The sequence below is a fragment of the Fundulus heteroclitus genome, chromosome 23 (assembly GCF_011125445.2).
Source record: "Fundulus heteroclitus isolate FHET01 chromosome 23, MU-UCD_Fhet_4.1, whole genome shotgun sequence".
Lineage (NCBI taxonomy): Eukaryota > Metazoa > Chordata > Actinopteri > Cyprinodontiformes > Fundulidae > Fundulus > Fundulus heteroclitus.
The window spans coordinates 2,839,177-2,861,224 of NC_046383.1; the positions used below are offsets into that span (position 1 = coordinate 2,839,177).

The 22,048-nt window shown below is 39.6% G+C and overlaps 1 protein-coding gene across 7 annotated transcripts in view; it reads left to right on the plus strand.

Annotated features, from left to right (window-relative positions):
- The first annotated feature begins 553 nt into the window (after positions 1-553).
- The window catches only part of diaph2 (diaphanous-related formin 2), a 510,558-nt gene continuing 489,063 nt past the window's right edge, over positions 554-22,048 (plus strand). For all 7 annotated transcript variants that reach the window (XM_036127356.1, XM_036127360.1, XM_036127361.1 and 4 more), the window contains exons 1-2: positions 554-643; positions 1,238-1,677. In XM_036127356.1, the coding sequence (XP_035983249.1) occupies positions 1,594-1,677 (84 nt within the window). In that variant the 5' untranslated portion in view covers positions 554-643; positions 1,238-1,593. The remainder of the gene's footprint in view (positions 644-1,237; positions 1,678-22,048) is intronic.

Here is a 22,048-nt window from a genome sequence, read left to right on the forward strand (position 1 = left end):
CATGTATGGGGTAAACACATTTTGACAACACTGCCATCTGATCATTTTGGAACATATGCCAATAATGTTTGGTGCAGGTCCAATGCTTGTTGCAAAAATCGTTTGCAACTATGAGCAGCTTTTTCATTTACCTTGAACACAAAGATCGGAAAAACCTGTTTAATAATGTAGTAATAATTTAGTTTGTTTTTAAAAATGTATATATCTTGAGACATGTCTGTCTAGAATTAAGAATTTATCTAGCATCCGATAACCACTGATGTAGTATTTTATTAAACATAATGAAGAGCTAATGAAGAGCTGCACAAGTAACAGGAGACTTGTAATAGTGCTGCTGATGTCGCTTAAAAAGAGAAGATTTGCATGTATATTATGACGCAGAGGTAAACAACAAGCCATTTATGTCAGTTTTTCCCTTCCCTGGTCTATTCTTACAACTGATTCCCAAACCTATGTGAAATCACACACTGACCTCCCATCCACCACAGTCTCCGCCCATTCGACGCCACGCCGACCTTACAACTGCCAGCACGTCTGCCCAATAGGAATTCAGCTCCCATTTTATGGTGTACCCCCATTGGCCAATCACGTTCCGGAGGAGGCGGGACCGCTGTGGGCCTGGTTTTCAGGTTTGGTTGCTGAGGTAAGCTGCTTCGGATATTTGACTTTTATTTCACATTATTTTTATTCTTTACGGCGTGTTTTTTTGTAGAGCGTTGTTACATGCAGCTGCGCGTTGTTGTTTCGGTCAGAATAAAGTGCTTTGGCCGGGTAACAGTCGCTCATAGCGGGCTCGGGGTAAGAGTGAAGCGCTGCAAAGTATCCCAAGCATAGAGAACAACGGTGATTTTTCCAACTATGACAACCGTTTATTGATTCCGATCAATGACTTGGGTTTACTAGCTTATAAAATGTTCCTGTCGCCGCTCACCGAGACCTCTAAAGCAACCGTTTCCCGACCACCGCCTCTCTGCGAACAAGTTAATTCATTGGAGGTTTATATTGTACACAGATTTTGGCTTTGTTGGTCAGCCTATTGACACCGCTGTTATTTTTGCCACTGTCCAGCTTGACATAGCTAACTGTCAAAGGGGTTGTTTACACACGTTTTGGCCCAGCGTTGGCAGCTCCTGCGCGCGCTGACGATGAGAAACACGTGTGGATAGAAACTTAGCGTCCAGCAACGCGCATGGGACAGTAATTATCTGGTGTTTGCTCAATGTTGTGTTACTTTCAGAAATCACCAAATCAACCTGCTGTCTGAGGTGACCCGACTGCCGATCGGACGAGAGAGACCACACACACACACACAACCACACCTCTTGTTCAAGCAGACGTCTCTACTGGATGTTTTTTTTTTTTTTTTTGGGATGCTATTTGCAAGCGGAGAAACTTTTTCTTTTTGATTTTTTTTTCTTCCCATTTTTTTTAAACGGGATGGATTTTGAAAAATCACAACTCTGGTGTGCATTCGTGTTTTTGCTGTGGGGATCTTTTTAAAGTGGAGCTAATCAAGTTCTGAGTGTGTGTGTGTGGGGAGGGGGACAGACTGCTTTCTTCTGGAAGGGAACTGACTTGGAAGAGCCAGCCAGCATGGACCAAGCCAGCGGTGGGGAGGATCCCAATAAGCCCTCCAAAAAGAAGTCCAGCGAGGATGAGGGTAAAAACAAAAAACTGGTAGGTATCACATTAGATAGGATCACATTAGTTGCATGGAATTTGAGTGAAATCTTACCGGCAGCTCCAAAGAGCCAGTTGGATGGAGCAAGTTGAAGTTAAATCCTCTGTTTAGGTCCACAACACTCCCATCATCACAGAGCATAAGGCTAAAGTTATTGATGTGTTATTATTATTTAATGTATCCCCCCCCCCCCTGCAGAGTGGCTATAATAGCAGGTAGAGTTTAGCAAAACAGATACTGTTATGCTGAGTGCCTCAGTTTTCAAGGCACTAAGTAGATCATGTGATCATCTTATCAATGCTGTTCCTGAAAGTTTTTTTTTTTTTTTTTTTTTTTTTCTTTCTGAAGAGTGCTCTTGTTGTGACAGCCGGACCTGTATGCGCTCACGTGTTCATAAAGACTTTGTTACTGGACGACTTACTGCACAGCCAGGGTTTTATTAACCCCATGAGTGCGTGCGTGTGTGTGTGATTGATAAAGAGAAAAACCTAGCCGGCCTGAGGGTAGTGTCTGTGAGATAACAGCAGAAAAGTTCAGTTGGCGTTTGGCTCATTTATAGCTTCCACGTCAGCTTGGCCTAGTGAAGTAATTCAGGTAGCGAGAGAGAAGTGTGCTTGCTTGAAAAAGTTTCAGTAATTAGTGTCTCACTGGTTCATCGAGCTGTTCCTTTTTGCGGATGACTGTGGTGTAGTCGTTTTATTTAATGGATACGTTGCAAAGTTTACATCTTTGAATATGTATATATAATGTGTTGTCAACAAAACTAGGGCTGCACGATATATTGCAAATGTATTGTCCTCGCAATATAGGTGTGTGCAATGTTCACACCGTAAACGACAATTATTGTTGGCTAATATCTTCCATGGGATGCATTTTACATGCTAATGGAATATTTAGCAAGTTGGACAGAGTCTCATGGCAGTAAGTGCTCACACACATTAACCAAAATGCTAATGGTGATGGACGTACAAATGATAAAGAGTGGAAGGGAGAAAACAGACATATATATTGCACCTGAGGTCGTCATTCATTTCTGTTCAGTTTTAGTTATACAATGCGTACTTGAAATGCATGTCTAAAGAAAATTTAATCTAATAATCCAGAGAGATTGTTAAAACGTTCTCTATCTCATGGAGACCCAGGATATTTTATCGAGTCACTGGCTGTGTTTCCATTTTGAGTGAACTTTTAAAATATTGCAAAAAAGAAATGCGTTTCCATTTACTGGTTTATACCAAATTAACCAGCGGACGCACAGCGTAACGTCGTCATACGTTGATGTTGGCTGCAATAAACAGGAAGCAGATGCTGCTAACTAGCACAGACCACAGATCAGTAATGGAGCGAGGCCTCAATGAATGTGTTGAGTTTTTTTTTTTGTTTTTTTTTTACAGATGAGACTTGAAAATGCTCATGTCTCTTTGTCGGTCCACACATAGCTGTTGTTGCTTTCCAGACCTGTTTTTGAGCGTTATGGGAAAATATCCGAGAAGATGCTGGCAACAGAAACAGCTGTTCAATCACGAGGTTAACGTTAGCTATGTCAGAACCGATTCAACAAATATGTTTCCATCTCCTCTTCAGCACATTTACCGGTACTGTTTTTTCGAAAAAGTCAGAAACCACCTCAAGCGAGCGTAAAACCATTTTTTGAGAAATCTTGTGGGTCAATTAAAATTTTGCCGTTTCTATCAATCCGTTCTAATGTGAAACTTTAAAATGCGCATCAAAAAACATGGATTGAAACGCGACTGCTTGCAACATTTACTCCTCCTGAAAGAGTGGGTAACAACAGTGGAGAGTTGCTTGCATTGTGTTGTTGTTTTTGCAGCAATCCCTCACACCAAGCATGCATGTAGTGACAGTGGAGAGGAAAACTCTCCTTTAACAGGAAGAAACCTCCAGTAAGATCAGGCTCGGTGTTAACGGTAGTGTTGCGCCGATGCCAGTTTTTTGGCCCCGATACCGATACCTGGCTGCGCAGTTTTGGCCGATACCGATACCATCTGTTTGAAATTGATGTGTGTGTGTGTATATATGAAGAACTGCATACTACTTAGGGTAGTAGAACTTTTTATTGCCTACATGGAATGGGTGACAATAGTTGAATAAACTTTTGGCTCTCAAAGGCCGAAATAGTGCAACATTGGTGAAATTATAACATGTATAATAGTAGTGCAACAGTGAGACAGTAAAATTACATTAATAATTCAATAATCTCTTTTAAACCCTGAGTTTTGGCTCTCAAATGCCAAAATAGTGCAACTTTCATGAACTTATATAACATGTATAATACTAGTCGGGAGAGAGAAGGCTGCGTACAAGTGACATACAAACATCAAAATGGTATCGGTGCCTATTTGTTGGTACTCGCCAATACCGATACCACCATTTTAGTGCTGGATCGGAGCCCCGTCCGATACTGTTATCGGTGCTACACTAGTTAAGACTGACTGTGGGTCAGAGAAGACAGAGCTGAGACACAAAAATAACACAGAAGTGCTGGTCCAGGAATACTTTCTTTTATTAGGGTCATCTGCATATTTAGCAATATTGTCGCCATTGCAAGATTTTCTCATATCATGCAGTCCAAAACAAAGGTATAAATCAAACACAATACACTTAATGTCACTTTGCAACCCCAAACGTAAATGTGTTTCATTCTGACTTTTGACAGGCAAACACAAAGCAGTGCATACTTGTGACGTGGAAGGATAATCTTTACCATCGTTACGCCATAATAACATTTTAGATGGGGCGATTGATTTAGAAGTTTATTTTTTTTAGAGTTTTATTTAATAAAATACTTGAAAACCCAGCATTAAGTTTCCTTCCACTTAACAAAAATCAATCACTTTGTGTTGTACCATCGCATAAAATCACAACAGAATGTGTGGTAATTTGTGGCAATGTGGAAACGTTAATACTTTTGCAAGACAATGCAAGTGTTAGGTTGGTGTAAAACCAACAGTCCCCACATTAAAGGCAGAACTAAACTCTTTCTGGCTCTCACATTCAGTAGGTTTAGAAACTACTGTTGATGGCTAATTTCAAAGACAGGAAGCTTCCAGTGATGTTCTGCTTTCGCCGCTAAGACTGCCTGTTAGGTTGGTGTGGAAAATCTGACTGCTGTTGAGTGACGTCAGTTCTTTACAGCTAATAAAAACCAGTAGTGTGCTCTGTAACCTGTGGCTTTTTTTTAGTGTGATTCTTCTTAAATGTTGAGACGTCGCCTATAATGGTGTCACAGTCACATATACAGTATCTCTGAATCTGGTTCCTGTTTCAGGAGATTATGGAATAGATTTTGCTTGTAGATGGGTTTGTTTCCTGAATATATACCTTTGCTTTGGACGTTTTTTTTTTATAAATGATTGACAAATGAGAGGTATAACACAACATTATGTAATTCCCAGCAGTGTCATTAATAATTTTACGTCTAAAGCACCAGCTAGGGGTCTTCTTTCAAATTTGTTGCGTCAGACCCTGGTCTTCAGTTTTTCATACGTAGTACGTATCCGGAGATAACGAAATGACATTTTTCAAAAATATCAGTCTTTTCATAGCATGTTGAACGTGCCACTCCAAGCAGGTCGTGGTCCGCTGACAGTACTTCAGTGTGAGCTGCATGTCTATGATCATCGCAGCCTCCTTAGTGCAGAGGGACCGCAGACTGCGAGAGTTCCTGTCGACGTGACAAGGGCTCACAACAAAGTACAGCCTTGCCAAACAAACTCCAGATCACCACAGAAATGCTCTCTCACTTCAAAGCTGTGTCTGAAGTGATGTAAAGTAAATTTTGAACTCTTTTTGAAAACTTGTCTACCGGAGACAAACAGGCGAGATCTAATGACGCTTGCCTCCGCTGCAGTCTCTGTTGATTCATCTGATCATGCACAAACATCCAGTCCGTGTCCACGCCTAGACCGGGTTCACCCAGGCCTTCAGTGGGTCCGCCGAGGTCATTTTATTAAACGCTTAGGCCAGCTTTATTCATTTCTGGGGAACTGGACTGTTGTTGCCTGTGTGGGACGAATGACTTGTTTCCGAATCTTTTGCTGTCACCGAGTAAATTCTTAGATTTTTTTTTTTCCCCTAGTGATATTGGGATCAAAGTTGGAACAAAGTTGGCCGTCTTTCTGTAGAGTCTGATGTAGGGGTGTCCTAACCCAGTCTTTGAGAGCCACAACTCTCGGACGCATCCCTTCTCCAACATACATGAAACAATGAATGGTTCCTTATGGCCTCTGTAGAGCTGAATGACCTCCTGATGAGGGAATTCAGCTGTGTTGAAGAAGGGATGCGTTAAAAGATGACGGCCATCTTGTACCCTTCTTTAGTGTTTTAATTTAGCAGCTAGCTTATGTCTTATGGCACACATACTATTTAATTTTAGACCCTGTTTAAATCTGAGTATAATGTGAATACTGGGTGATCAGATGACAAGTGTAAATCCTCTTCGATTGGCTGGAGGAAGGATTGTCTTAGACCTCCTTGAGATGTGGTTTGGAAACTTTTTTTATCTGCATCATCTTAGCAGGGAAAACACAATCTGCCATGAGGCAAACGGAAAGATCCCTCGCTCACCTTATGTGACTCTCGTCAACCAGCACAGGTAATACCTGTTTTAAAAAAACGCATGATTTGGAAATCAGGTCATGACTGAAATTTTCAGCCTAACCAGCGACAGGTTGTTTGGAAACTGGAAAAAAAAAGAAAAAGATCTGAATCTTTTTCTGATCAGTATGTAAGGCCTAGCAGGTCGCGCTGACAACACTCTGATGTGACGGTTGTCACTGCCGGAAGAAGATAAGGAGTTGGCTGCTTTCATTATCAGTGAGGTGTTTAAAACAGGCGGCAGAAATAATAAAGATGTAAGAAGCCAATTCATTTAAGCTGACAACACAGAGAGCTGCATCTTACAGGGTGTTGGCCATTTTGCGCCTTCCTCATTTCACACTTTTGTGGTCTTGGTCATTTGTACGCAGAGGTTTACAGTGAGCTCTCTCTCACACACACACACACAGGGTGGGATTTTTAATGCTGATCTTAAAGAGAAATTGGCATTTTTGAAAAGTGGTAGTGACAGAAAAAGCAGAGATTGGAAATTGGCCACAAATCTTTAACCTATGTATGGCTAAAAATCAATCAATTAATCAAGCTATTTTTATAGAGCTCTTTACACCCCCAAAGTGACCAAAGCGTTGTACAGATTCCATAAAAGAAAAGAAATAAAACCATGAATCAAGGAAAAAAAAACATCAACAGTAAAACTAATAGAGCAAGAGCAATTAAATCAACAAAAAGACATGAAAAATAGAAGGATAATTAAAAAAGAAACAGCCTGATAGTCCAGCTCAACTGGAACGACAGACCAAGTTAAAGAAAATAGTATTTAAAAGAGTTTTAAAATCATTTAAGGTATTGACCATCCTTATAGTGAGTTTGGGAGTCCGAGACGCATCAAAAAGCAACAGGTTGCCGGACCTCAGAGTTCTGCTGGGAACATGCTTGTATAAAAGCTCCAACAGGTAAGGAAGTGCCTGACCGTTTAAACACTTAAAAACTAACAGTAAAATCTACAAAAACAACCCCAAAACGTACAGGCAGGCAGTCAGTGGAGGGAGGACAATATGGGAGAAGTATGCCCACGTCGACTTCTACCGGTCAGCAGGCGGGCAGCGGCGTTTTGGACCAGACTGCCAATCCCAGCATAGAGAGAGTTGCAGCAGTCTAGAAGAGTGAATCAGCTTTTCAAAGGCACTATGAGGTAGATGGCTATAAACAGCATTGTTAAAATGTTTAATGCATTATAAGTTAGGGGTTGTAAGAGGTCTCACCATAACCATATTAGAAATACACAAGAAACTATTTACAAAAGGTAATAACTACCATGTAATTATTACAGAATAAGTACCATGTCAAAGTAAAACTATATACATACGTTATAAAAGTAAAGGAACCTGTACATGTATAAACAATTATGTATATATAAATATTAATTATAATAATAATCATGAAATTAAATTCCCAAAATATCTATTGGACAATTAGCTCTACTTTGTTTAAAACAGTGAAAGGTGCGGTTATTTACCTTTCTTTTATGATTGTGTACTTTACTATTTATCTGGAAAAAAGTTTTACAGGAAGCAAGAGGTGAAGCTGGCAAATAAAGAATTAAAAAACGATGAACATATATTTACTGCTTGAAGTAAATGTGAAACAAAGAACCTAACTAATATGAGAATGAGAAGTCACTCCCGATGCAAAAATCAGCCTCTGTTGCCAGTTCAAGAAATTTAAACTTGTCTTGGAGAAATGCTCTAAACATAGAATTTTTCTCAGGTAAAAGAAAGTTGTTCATTTGTTTTCTCTCTGAATCCACCTGGAGTGTTTGTTGCTAAAGATCTCAATCGTCTTCTCAGATGACCAAAGCGCACAGTTCCCGTGTAACTCCCAGTGGGGTTTAGCCAACTCCACATGCTTACATTTGTGATAGTAGGACAGAAAGGGCTTGTTTTTGGTATTACTCCCAAACAGTTGGTTGCATAAAGACAGGCTATAAGGATTGGTATAGAGACACGATCATATCAAGATGCGCTTTGCTGCATTTGTCTTAAGTGTAAGATCAAACAACAACAAAAAAAAACATGTTTTGGTATCATATATTCCGAGGATTAGAGGGTGATGCTTGTTTTGACATTGATTGTACTCGATATAGTCTCTAATTATGATTCTCCCTTAACGATCACATAAATCTGGGCTTCAGATGTGACATGTTTTCTCAGTTTTACGCATTGCTTAATCTTAGTGGGTTGTAAAGTTGTGCAAAAACAACTTAGGGGTGTTTGCTCTGACGCAGAACTCTTGAAGTCACAAATCAGTTTTGCTCCTCTTCATGTTTGAGTTTTGGGAGCCTAAGTAATTATCAAAGAGTGCAGTCTGAACCACGCATAACTAAGTACCATTGATTAAAATCATGTTGACTCCCCGTAGAGTTTTACAGACATTTTTGCGTGTATTTGCATGTGAAACTGGGTGATCTGGTCATTCAGGTTGCATTTTAACGCCAAGGTCTGACCAGTCATGCTTAAAGTTTATGCAAGATCTGAACAGGCCAAATGAGTGACTTACTGATTTCAAAGTGGTCAGGATACGACTTTAAACTCATGTACCCTGTTTCAGAAAGAACGGCCGATCTACCCTGAATAGAAAGCAGCTACTCTAGTTTCACCTCACGCTGTCATACTCAGTGTTTTCAGTTTCAGAACACGTGGTATTAATCAGGTAACTAAACTCAGCATCTAATAAGCCCTGAGTTGAGCACGAAAGAAGCCCTGATCAATGGAACACAGATAACACGATTCACCGTGGTAATGGCAGGAAATAAGAAGCCTCGAAGTGTGGGTTTACCGCATGTTGGAATTAGAAATCTTTGATAAAGGCATATGGAGAATATTAAACCATGGCTCACACAAAGAAACTGAATCTGCAGCTGTTGCTGCGTAAAAAGCGAGTTAGCGGAAGTGATTTGCTGAAAAAGTCAATGCATGATTGATATGAGTGGGATCAAGTAGGGACTGCCCCCCCATTCATCTTTTTGCCAGTATTTGGCTTCACCCATCCTTCTTTCTTGCAGGTGTATAATTTGTGCCAACCTCACTTTATATTAATCTTATAGGCTATATTTATAAGTTGAAGTAAATTTGGCATCATTTAAGTGCAGAAATTAAATGACCCTGACCGTGTTGGGTGGGGAAAATATATGAATGGAAACTAAAATAGATGAATGGAAAGTTAGAGCTGGAAGTCTCAAAATTTGCTACAGATTTACTACAGAATAAGTTATGTCTTTCATTCTATGCAGTTCTTTTATTAAGTTTGTGTTATGGAACACCTTTAAACTCGACTATAACCGAGTGCAACAGCGACATTCCTGACAGCGCGGCATCCAGCTGCGTCTGAAAGGTTTTCTGCGTCAGCTACGTTATTAAAAAGCTGCTGTTGGCATAAAAACGAAGAGCAGCACAAATAAATTGTTCAAAACTTAGAGCGTCCCCTCGTTGTTGTAAGAGCGATGTGCGGGCTGAGAATATTAAGACAAATAATTGACAGCGGCGAAAAACGGTAACGCATATGAATATATATGAATCCAGAAATAAGACATTTAATCGAGGCCTGATCAGCCTCTCCCAACAGAGATTTGTGCGGAGTATTTGCTCTCCAGCATACAGGCTCCTCCTCCAGAAAAAGGACACGCCTTTTTCTGACACGTCCTTGTGCAGATCTCAGCTAAAAAGTTGGAAAAATCCAGGGTTGGCACAAACAACTCTGCTCGGTAGCAGGGTTGTTTCACTGAGTGATCTTTGTCATTATTGCACTCAGGGTAAAGGCTTCTGAGCTGTCTGAAACGGAAAAGCCAGGGTATGCAGGAATTTACCTCAGAAATTACTCTGGATATCCACTAACCCAGCTTTCTCAAACGGGGCCCTGAGCTGTAAGGAAAGTACCCATTTGTAACTGGGTCATCCAGGTCGCATGATCACGCCACGGAGGAAAGGACCCTAGAACTGACCTCGTGACCTGAAATGGTTTGCCGCTTGCTGCCTGTTTTGCAGGCGTAAAGCCAGGCCGTAGGAAAGTATGACGATAAGACGCGCCAGACAGGAAATCCCTGACTGGATTGAAGTTGCTTGTTCTCCCGGAGCTAGGGTGTTGTTTTCAGAAACTGTGACGAGAGCCTTGCAGCGAGGATCCTGCCTCGCGAGTTTTCAATGACTTCACCCAAAGTCTCTTCAGAGCAGCTTCTGTAAGACGAGCAGTTTTGGTTTCTGGAGGGAGTCTCGTGGCCAGGCATGTTCCCTGTTGCTCAATCGGCCTGAAGTCTAAAGTGTAGCTGTTTGCAAAAAACCTCAACAGGGCTCTGAATTGAGGAGGAAGTAATTATTCATCCCTGGGAGGAGCCCCTGGGTTTTTTTTCCCTCTTCTGTTTATCCCCCACTTTAAGTTGCCCGTTTCTGAAGCATAGTTTGCTTGAAGAAATGTAAAACTAATGTAAAATAAACTTAATATAACTGATTTAGATGGTTCTGTCATATTACGTGATGAAACAGATAAGTAGCCTAGTCTAAATTATAACCAAAAAGTCCATGACCTGCATACCTAAAATGCTATGCAAACTCGAGGATTGATTAATATCTGTTATCACACACATTTTTGCCTGAAGCAAAGTCAAAATCAGGCCTTACAGGGGAAACTCTGGGAACTGGGTGTTTACTCAACAAGTCAGTATGCAGGATTACATCACAGCAACACCCATTTGGATACGAGGCCCATGTTGCATTGACTCAGCCATGGAGACTCAAACAGCTCTGCAGTGTTTTAGGATAAACATGCCTTCAAACCTGCCAGTGGTTTGAGGTTTCGTGTTCCCGTACCCTCCTGTCTGCGATGACATGGCACCGGGCCGCTCACTGGAGCAGGGATGAGATCTTTAAAGGCAAATCTGCCGTGCTTGTTCGGCATAAAGGGAGAAATATTCCCTCTGCGCATACCAGAGTAAAAGATGACCTCAGAGCACAACGTGAGAGAGGAAACCGCCCACTCGGTCGACAACAATTGGACTGAATGTGGGTTTTTTTTTTAAACCGTGTAGGTTTATGCATACCTTCAACCTACAACATCAGCCAAGAAAACAGACTGGATGTGTTCATTAGAAAGCTCAGATAAAACGTGGTGATTTTTTACAGCTTGTCAACTCTTACAGCTTCTGTCTGCTTAGGTATATGAATGCATTTGCTATACTGTAATTAAGAGGATTAGTTGATGTGCAGTCTTGTCAAATGAGGTGTTTTTATGCCAGCAAATATATCTTCCCACGGCACACATTTAGTCTTTAATTTCTATTAAAGGAATTAATGATTAATACGTACGTGAACGCACTCTAAAAAGACTAAATAAGAGTCAGTCTTTATCATAAATAAAAATAATTACACTATATTGCATGTAATTGTGTATTCTGGATATTGTGCAGTGTAAAAGCATTAATATCCATTGAACAGTTTGACATTTTGTAATGTCACAAGCAACTTCTTTGTATGTCGCTGGGATTTTGTGTGGTGGACCAACCCTGATGCACTGCAAAAAGGGAACTTAAAGTAAGTAAAGTTTTCTTAAAATTAGTGTATTTTTCCTTGATTTGAGAAGCTAAATAAGACTATTTGCCAATGGTATGAGAATTTCCAGCCTTAAAATAGGATAATTAGATATCCTGCACTTGAAATAAGATGATAGAGATGAATTGTTTTTATTTTAAGTACAAAAATCTTATTCCATTGGCAGATAGAATGATTTACCAGCTCAAATCAAAGAAAAATACACTAATTTCAAGAGGATTTTACCTACTTTTAGTTCCCTTTTTGCAGTGTGCCCAGATCAGAGGTCCCCTGGATTGTAGATGGAGTCCTCTTGTGTGTAACTTAATCTCAGCATAGAAACAGCTGTTCTTTGAAGGGATTTGTTAGAGACCAGTCGTGATCGAACAGCGTCATGAAGCCCTAGAAACACCCGGTTGTGTGGGATTGGTTAATCAAAGCAGGGTTATGTTTGGGAACGTCTCACAAAGCTCTAATAAATCCATTATTCACAATGGAGAAGGCGTGACACAACTGAAACCTAAACTGCAGTAGAGAGTCACGTGGGAGCTGTGGAGGAGCTGCAGACACCCACAGCTCAGGTGGGAGACTCTGTTGGCAGGACAACCATTACTCATCATGCACTCTACAAATCTAGTCTTTATTGACAAGGAGAGAGCCATAAAGTTATTTTGTATCACCTGGGAAGCTGGTCAGGGTTGGTTGCAACACGGGTGCACCAGGGCAATCCTGGAAGGAAGCCTTCACTGCAAAAACGGATCAAAAAATAAGTAAAATGTTCTTAAAGTTAGTGTATTTGTCCTTGATTTGAGCAGGTAAATAAGATTATTTGCCAATGGAATGAGTATTTTTACCCCTAAAATAAGATAATTAGACATCCTGCACTTGAAATAAGATGATGAAGATGAGTTGTTCCCATTTTAAGTGCAAAAATCTTATTCCATTGGCAAATAATCTTATTTACCTGCTCAAATCAAGGACAAATACGCAAATTTTAAGAACATTTTACTTATTTTAAGTTTAGTTTTTGCAGTGTTTTAGATGCTGCAAAAGACTTGAGATTGGGAAGGGGGTTCATCTGTAGAAGGGACCAAAGTCCAGCGCTAAATCAAATACAGAATACGAGACATGATTTTAAATTTGACATTTAGACCGTCTCTATCCAAGCTGATTGTCTTCTCAGTGCAAATCCTCTAAGCACTCTGAATTGTGTCGTTACTGAAAAGTGCTACATAGATAAATTTGCCTTGCCTTGCCTTGAGGAATAGGGGATATTTCAGTCTGTAGGTACGTAAGCTGCTTGAGACAAACCCCACAAGACGGCTGTAATCGCAACCAAAGGTGGTTCTATAAAGTAGCAACTTACAAATTACAAGATTTTTATTCACTACTTTGTGTTGGTCCATCACATAAAATCACAAAGTTTCTGGCTACAATGTGACAAGACTCATAACAGTTTGGGGTGTAAAAACTTTTTCAAGGCGCTGCAGGTTAAGACACAAGGGGGGGGGGGGGGGTGCAGGATTGCACTTTGCTTTGATGCCATGTTTTTTGACATGCAGATCAGCTGTGTGACATGTTTCCTCGTGATGAATCATCATGTGGAGCTTTCCATCTGGCGGAGCATGCTGACTGGTGAAAAGTGCAAACACAACTGTGAAATTCCTGACATACTTTGATATCACATTACAGGCCTTGCGGTAAAATTGGCAGCCATGTCTGGGGATAGTTTGTGGCAGCCATCTGTGACGAGTACATATTTCGACAGTTTGTAAACTGTCCCATCAACACAGCTTATTTAGTCACCCAGATCAATCAGTCTCTGTTAAGCTCAGCCTTTACTACTGTAGCAATAAAAAAAGAAAAGGTTTAAATATGCTGAAAATGGGTTTAAAAAGTCATCTCTACTTCTTTGATAGATCACAAAAACTTGTAAATAATCTGCTGTTGAAAATATACAATCTGGAAACCTTACTTGAAATCAGGCCGTACTTGTTCGTAATATCAGATTTAAATTTAACATTCTAAATATTGGATTTAACGCTGCAATTAAACTGTACCACCTGACGTCTGATTAAGCTAGATCTACTCCTGCAGAAAAGCAGATGCGGGTTTCCTCTAAATTTGGAAAAACTTGTTTTGCGGGTAACGTGGCTGTGAGAAATCTACTTTTGAAGGTAATTAATATCCAGAAAATAAGGGGGGCAAACCCATCCCACTGTTTAAGAAGACGAGTCAAGCAGGGGAGGTTTTGTCACAGAGACGTGTTGACAAAGCTGCGCCATCGAGAGCGGCAATTTGACAGTGCTGTGCTTTTCTAGCAAGCAAGTGAAAGTTGTGAACAAAAGCGCTTAAATAAACTCGATGCGCGTGTTTTTCTTTCAGCCCCTATTGCCCTGCATGATTCAGATGGCTCTCCTCCAACACAGCTGATTTCAATGATGGAATTACCTCCTCAGCATGGCATCAGGTTCAGCAGAAAGCTGCTAATTAGCCATCAGCTTAAATCAGGTGTGATGAAGCAGGCTGGCATTAAAACCTGCAGGGCAGCGGGTTCAGGGGAGCAGCTACGGCGCGCAGCTACAGGAGGCGCCGGTGGGCGTTCGTCAGACGAAAGTTACTGCACAGAACGTCAAATTTTGATGGCAACCTGTCACATAGCGGCTATTATGTGCACGGAGAGGCGCACGGCTTTGACCAGTCAAGGTAGATGTTTTCAGAAGTTAGTAACTCCTCCAGTTTCATTAAAATGTAAAGGAAAAATAATGGTTCTGTTGACGGCAGCATGTTATGATTTGTTGTGGCTCGAGCTAACTTTAAGTCCTTTTTAAAAAAAAAAAAATAAATAAAAAAAAAAAAGGCTTTTTTACTTAGAAATCCAGCCCCTGCTTGAAGTTCTTCATAACTCCTTTTAAATTGTGTCGGGTATTTTTTTGTGTAATGGCACACAAATGTTTGAGTGGACGTTTTTCATCCAATCGTAAGGACATGGATTAAAAAAAAAAAAAAAAAAAAAGATATTGTAAGCTTCCAACTTAAAGTGTAACTCACCCCCATATAAAAGCATATTCTTGGCCCAGACAAATTAGAAAAATTCCTTCGAAATGGGCGGAGATAAGCGGGAACGGGAGGAAGCAGCAGCTAGCTTAATTTGCCATATAGGGAATTTCGCCCTGGCTAACTGGTTAGCAGAAAAATAAAAAATGTCCGCCTGCTGTGATAACAACTAAGGCTTGTATTGTAAGGTTATCAATCATGGTCGTGCCGTGCTGCGTGATTGGCTGTATTAAACAGATTCAACAAATATAATCCTAAAAGTTTTTATCGGTTTCCCAAGAAACCAGATCAACAACGAAGAAAGCTCTGGATAGCGGCAATAAAGCGAAGAGAATTGAATGGCCATCTGTGGGAGCCTGCAGATCATGACAGAGTTTGTCATCTGCATTTTCTGACTGATAAGCCGTAAGGATAAGGAAATTAATGAACTATTTAGCCTTAAGGTCTAATTTGAAATATCTTTCTTTCTTTAAGGTGCCTTTAAAGTTACTGATTAAACGTTAAAATTTTGCCATTTACCTTCAGCAGCAGAGCTACTGAGGTCAGTTTCTCCAAATTACGTCACAAAAACTTTTGAACCAACAGCAAAACAGATTTGAAATATAATGCAAGACCACCGTTTTACCCTAGAAGGGCGCCACACTGACGGTGTGCAGGAGTTCAACAAATATGCACAAATATTTCTAAATAATGACCAGGATATGTAGATAGTACTATAAGACAACCATGTTAAAAGTTTATTGGCAAAAAATAGTTGACTTGGGGTTGAGTTAACCTTTACAGGTGTATTCCTGTGAAAATCTTCTGAGATTTGCTCACTTTTACCAAACGGCACATCGTAGACAAGTGATGTCCAGGTTCTATTGAGCAATCTGAGCAGCCAAATACATGATTTCCAAATAAATCAGCTCAAGCAGGGTAAGAAAAATCCCAATCCCTAGCATGGACCAGATGGGAAAAGCAGGATGTGATGCAGCTAGTTTTCTTTTTATGTAGCACTGCCAGGCTTTTGGTGTTAAATGATGACGGTAGGGCTGAGGCTTTTCTTCACACACTCTTTGATTTGTTCTTCCGCACGCACAAACCTCAGAACATGAAAAAAATGTCACCTCCCCCTGTCGTCGCGACCTACGTGGATGATATGCACTCCTGAAAAGGGATGCCACTGACTAGACAATGACATATTTGGTCTGTGTCAATTTAAACTGCATGTGCAAAACTTGTTTATGGTCTAACATAGAAAAGGGACAATATGATTTTTTTCCCTCCTAGTTTCATTTAAGCAGCATAGATTATTAAATTACCAACTTTTCCTTCTCCTTTGTGTTTAGCCTTGGAGCTCACCACAGTTATATTAATTTCCATGTCTGAAGTTGAGAAAATGTGGGGGAGCTAAAGCCAGCCAGAAGTTGCTGAGCTGTAGTGACATTCTATCTGAAACATTGAATGCAGGCATCAATGCGTGACGCTGTTTCCACCCAAGACAGAAGTAGGAATGAGTTTATAACATGAAGATTTATGTGTAGGTTTATCCACGGAGGAGGAGTAAATCAGAAGAATGTTCTGTTGCTCGGACACCTAACAAACCGGCACCCTTCCCGTTTTTCTCCGAACTGCTGTGTCACTAGAGTGCTTTGTTTTATGAACCAAGTGATTGTGCAGTTCTTCTCTTCAAACAAGCTTAATGTTGAGCATTAATGGCTCGAAGGGGGGTTGAAATATTTAAAAGGCATCTATGGCTAAAGAGCTCAGAGGGAAAAATGCTGATGCTGCAGCTAATTCCTTACTAGAGCTGTCAGTTGTAGCCAAAGCATGAATGTTATGTTCTCCCTCAACTTTGAGTTTATCCTTCCCCTAAACTCGTAATTCCAGTTGCTTCATAATCTGGGTTCAATGACATGTTTCCAAATTAAAGATTGTTGACTCAACAAGCTATCTTTCTTCATAAAAGTGTTTTGAATTTTTTCCTCCCTTTTTTTTTAATCCAGTGGAAATGGAAAGCGAGATTTTTGTTTCATTTGTTCAATATACGTTTTTCTGGCTCTAATAAATGAAGATGTATAGAAAGCTCCTCAATATCATATTCTGTAAAAAAAAAAAAAAAACAAAAAAAAAAAACACACTCCATGTTTTATCTTTCATATCCTGTAAACACCAAAATATAATCCTTGTGACCGACAGAGCGAGCCTTTGAAACTGCTTTTTGTTAGATTTCGCAATAGCTATGGTACAATTGCTTTTTTTTTATTGAGTTGATTTATGGTACAAAATGTTCTCTTTTCGGTTTTCTTTTGAATTTTGTTAAATGTTATAATTAGATTTTATCAAAAAATCTGCCGTTTTTTTAAACAACGTAATCCTTAGTTTAATTTAGCATTCAGGTCATACCTGCAATGGTGGGCCAGTTGTGCAATTGTGCAGCAATTTGAGTTAAATGCATTAAACGTCTGGAAAATAACTGCACTATGTTCTGCACAGTTCAGCAATTGAATCTTATTTATAAAATAGCTGTAAGTTAGAAATCAGGATTCCAGTTTTGATTAATAATTGACAAATGATATACAGCACACCCAAGAATGTTTCACCAAAGAAAAATTACTTGAAGTTGAGAGAAACTCAAAAAAAAAAAAGTGAAACTGACATTTTTAAGGTGTAATAAAGCGAACAAGACAGTAAGTTGTCATGGAGCTTGTGACAGTATCACATTGTGAATCATATTTAATGGATTACTGTGGTACTTCTGTTGGAGGCATTTGAAGATTTCAGCACTTTGATATACCAGTGTCTGAGAAGCCTGAGGGGGGATCATTTTAAGTTTTGTTACCATGTGGGCTGTCAGCTTGTTGAGCACTTCATGCTAGTCTGTGTTGCCTCCTGTTTGGTCAGTCTTGTGATGCAGGCAAACTTTTTCCATGTAGTCGTTTTGCATTGTATGTGCTAGTCAGTAAACACAGACAACAGTGTTAGGGAGACGTGTGAAAACCAGCAGGAAATAGACCACATTTGAGTGCTATAATGGCATTCAGGAAGTGGGAGACAGGAAGTGGCTCAGAATGCTTCAGTAGCACGGTGGAGGAAGTCCACAGATTGACTGGTTGAACTTAAAACTCTAGAACAAGCCTTGTTTGGGTATAGCGTTTGGTGGGACCTAAAACAAAAAAATACCTTTTAATAGGCTGCTCAACACACTGAGCAGCCTATTGCTTCTCTTTTTTTTTTTTTTAAATAGCAGGATATGAATCATACTTTCAAGTTGGTCACAGTTGCACCCAGCAGTTTGATGATTAATGAGTGGAGGATGTTCTGAGTGAGCTGCTGTAGTCAGATGTACACCAGGATCAACATGTTTCCCCATTCAGTCACTTTTATCACGACAACGCTTAAGGGACACCTTTCCACGTCTCACAATGGTTGTGCAACGTAAAACTCACAAGTTCTACATTAAAATCTGTGGCCAAAAACAGATTTCAGTGGTAGCTGGGAAACGTTTCTTCTTTAATTTGGAAGTAGTAGACGTGTTACAGAATCTGATCTCCAGTAGGTTAAAGCATAATCAAAAAGCAATTTATTTTAATTAAATTCAAACGCAGGGAGTGACATATTTCAAGTTATTTCTGTTAATAATGTCTCCCAGTTTATAAAGACTGAAATTCAGTTTCTCAGAAAATGTAAATATTGCATAAGAGCAACAAAAAGGTTTTTTATTGTCGTAAAATTTTGTCATGGCCTAATTAATCACAGGGAAGACTGAATGGCTGTACGATTTTGCATCGCTTAGCCATTGACACCGTCCACAAGAAGGGTAAGCCACAAAATATCATAGCCATGAAGCTCTAAGGAAAAGCTGGCTGGTCATATAGTATCAAAGCATGTTAATGGACCTTGGTGGAAGGAAAAAATATGGTAGAAAAGGAAGCACAAAGAATATGCATAACTACAGCCCTGAAAAGGATTTTAAATAAAATTTTGGGGGTAAGTCATGATATGGACTGCAGATGGAGTCGGCGCTTCATAACATATACAGGACACGGGCTACAACCGTCATATTCCTCATGATAAGCTTCTGCTGAACCAGAGCCATCAGAAGTGCCTTACCCTAATTCCCACAAAAGAGTCCCAACCAAGTATTGAGTGTGTATATTGTACAGTACATACTTTTCAGTTGGCAAACATTTCTGTGTAAAAAAAGCATTACATTTTTCTCGTAATTCTGTATCATTGGGTCACTGCGGCAATTTCTAAAATTCAATTCAAAATGATTCATCCCTAAGAGAAATTAAATTAGTTACCCAATTGCTGTGGCTGCTGTTCTCATCCAGTGGTATTTTCCAACATGTTTAAAAAAAAAAAAAAAAACTCACAGGCAGAGTAGCCTATGCGGTGATCAAACTGTATATGCTTTCTATGGTGTCAAATGCAAAGCAAGGCAATGCACAAGTGTCGATTTTTGTATGGCATCATGTCTTCTTACACCACTTTACTGAGCATCTGCCTTTCTTTTGAGTAATGTGGGTGTTGTTTTTTTAAAACATCACTGAATCAGTTTTAGTTTTTGAATTGAATTGCTGAAGTAAACTTTTTGTATATTTATTGAAAGGCACCTGTATTCTAAAAGAAATTCAAAGAAATAAAAAAGTCTTATTTGAGCGGTTTTAAACAAGTGGACTCAGTTTGGTTCCAAAGGAAAACTTGTGATTTAATGACTAGTCACGTCTTAAAATCTTCTATTTAATGGAAAGTTTCATAGGAATAGTAACGATCACTGTTGTATATTTATTTGAAGACCGGTGATCATTTTTAGCTCTTGTAATATCGGTGCAATATCCTTTGCCACCGCTTTAGTAACCGCCTGTAGATGAAAACCGTTAGATTAGTTGCAGGATATTTGCATGTCAGTGGTTTGTGAAAACAGTTGGTTAGCAAGATATTGTGTTTTAGTGTTCTGTAAAGCAGAAATGACACGGTGTTTAACGCTGAACAGTTGAGAAAGAGAAACCTCTGCTGTTTTAATGGCTTCATATCTGTTCCACCCAGGGTACCGCAGCATTAGAACAAGTCTTTCATCAGAAATGGAAATGACCCGAAGGCAGTTCTGTGCTCGTCTGCTGTCACATGGTTGGGTCATCCAGTGTGAAGTCATTCAAATCTTAGCTGCCCCGGCTTCTATATCCTTCCTCTTTTCAGAAGTTGCCATTTTAAGAATTTATAAACAATATCAGTGCCATTTTCTGAAGGACGAGACCCGGTGACCCGTAGCTTTTTAAACTGACTGCTGGTATTAAAAACTGTAGGGCATTCTTTGTTAGTAATTTTCTGATGATTACCAAGTTTTAGAAGGATATTATCTGAGATTTTATTGATGTTTTACTTCTAACAGCAAATTCCTCAGCTCTCTGCTATTGTTAACAGCAAATTAGTTTCGGATAAAGTTTCTGGTTGTATTTTATTAAAACTGATTCTCCGTGATGCTTCTCTTACTGTATTTGCTGCCTATCTTACTGTGCACCTTTTTGCTTGTTGCACTTCTCAATATGCTCCATTATATAGCATTTCTTTACTTATTGTTCTGAGTGTTGCTCACATTTAGCTGGTGAAGATTCCCAGTCATCCAGGTCATGGACATTCCAAAAAAAGGTAAAAAACAAAGCAACTGGACTTGTTTTCCGTAGCTGAAGATGTTTCGCTTCCTCTCCAAGAAGCTTTCTCAATTCAAAAAGTCTGGCGTAATGTGGAGTAACAAGCTTTATACAATTGGCAAACAAAGGCCACGTAATGGCTTATGTTCACATTTAATTTCTGATACAGAAATGTGCCTAACAAATGATCAGAAGCAGAAGGTCCCTTCTTTTGCTTAGATTTGGGATCCTAATCTATAAATTTGAGAATTGGTTGGTCCAAACAAGGATCACATTGAAAATAAATTGCAAAGAAATTGTAGTGTAAAGTTGTTAAAATGTAATTCCACTAGAAGCAAGATTTGGGCATTTTTCTATCCATTTACTTACATATTCGATGAGAATACTAGTAAACTGATGCGTTGTGATTTAAAAAGGGGCCATATCATACTTTTAAATCCTTTCTTTTTGCATTAAAATCAATCGATCTGGTCTATAGAAAGTGGGACTACAATGCTGTGGTCCAAATTCCTCGTTATTGTTTCCCCACAGCCCCTCTTTTCCCCTGTTCTGAGGTACATCTGAGAGCAACTAGTTTTGGTCTCTTTAAATCTCAATGATTTAAACGCTTCACACCCCGCCTCCCTCCAGGTCATATAGCGTTCCACCCCACTCCGTTCGGCCATTTTTGTAGAATGCTATGGGACATTGTAATTATTTGTCTGGGTTAATACACCCAACAATCAAACATTTTGCCTTATCCACTTGTTGCTTCAGCATCCTTGAGCTTGGACTACAAAATCTCTTCGATAAATCAAATTGGAGGATTCGCAAAATTGGTTAGCCAGAAGTCCATGACCTTGTTTAGCAGCTCCGCAGCAAATACTGCGATGTTATTGTTCAGAAACCGTTAACAGAGAACTGAGAAAAGTTGAAAGTTTCAATTTGAAACATGTCTCAGTCTCTGTGGAAAAAAAACTTGAAAAATATGACCTAAACAGAATATAAAGATATCCACACAGCTCCTGGAGAGACTAAATTCAACATTTCTGCACTTCTTGAGACTCAAAGTACACAAAAACAATATTTAAGGGCTAGAGTGGATTTTGCATGATATGTCCCTTTCAGCTCCAATTCCAATTTGACACGTTTAATCGGGGTCAGACAGTATAAACGGTGCCAGACACAAAGGTTCATAGATGGAGAAAATACTTTACTTGTTCGGCACTTGTGCTTGTCTGTATTTACACCTAAAATGTCTGATAATGTTGGATCACATGTGGAGCACAAAGAAAGTTGTACATGCATGTTGCCAAAGCCAGCCATTGAGGAAAGCTGAGTTTATTACAGTCTAACTAGTTTATTCTTCTCTAATTCAGTTACATGGGAGGCATTCTGTGCAGCCCGATGCCACTCCCTCAATTTGTTCATAACAGAAGGAAAACTGTTCATCTAATTTGATTAGGCAAAAGTAATTTGGCTAATTTTCAGTGACTAGAACACTGAGTAGAACAAGAAGCTTGCTGCCTGAACTAGGTTGA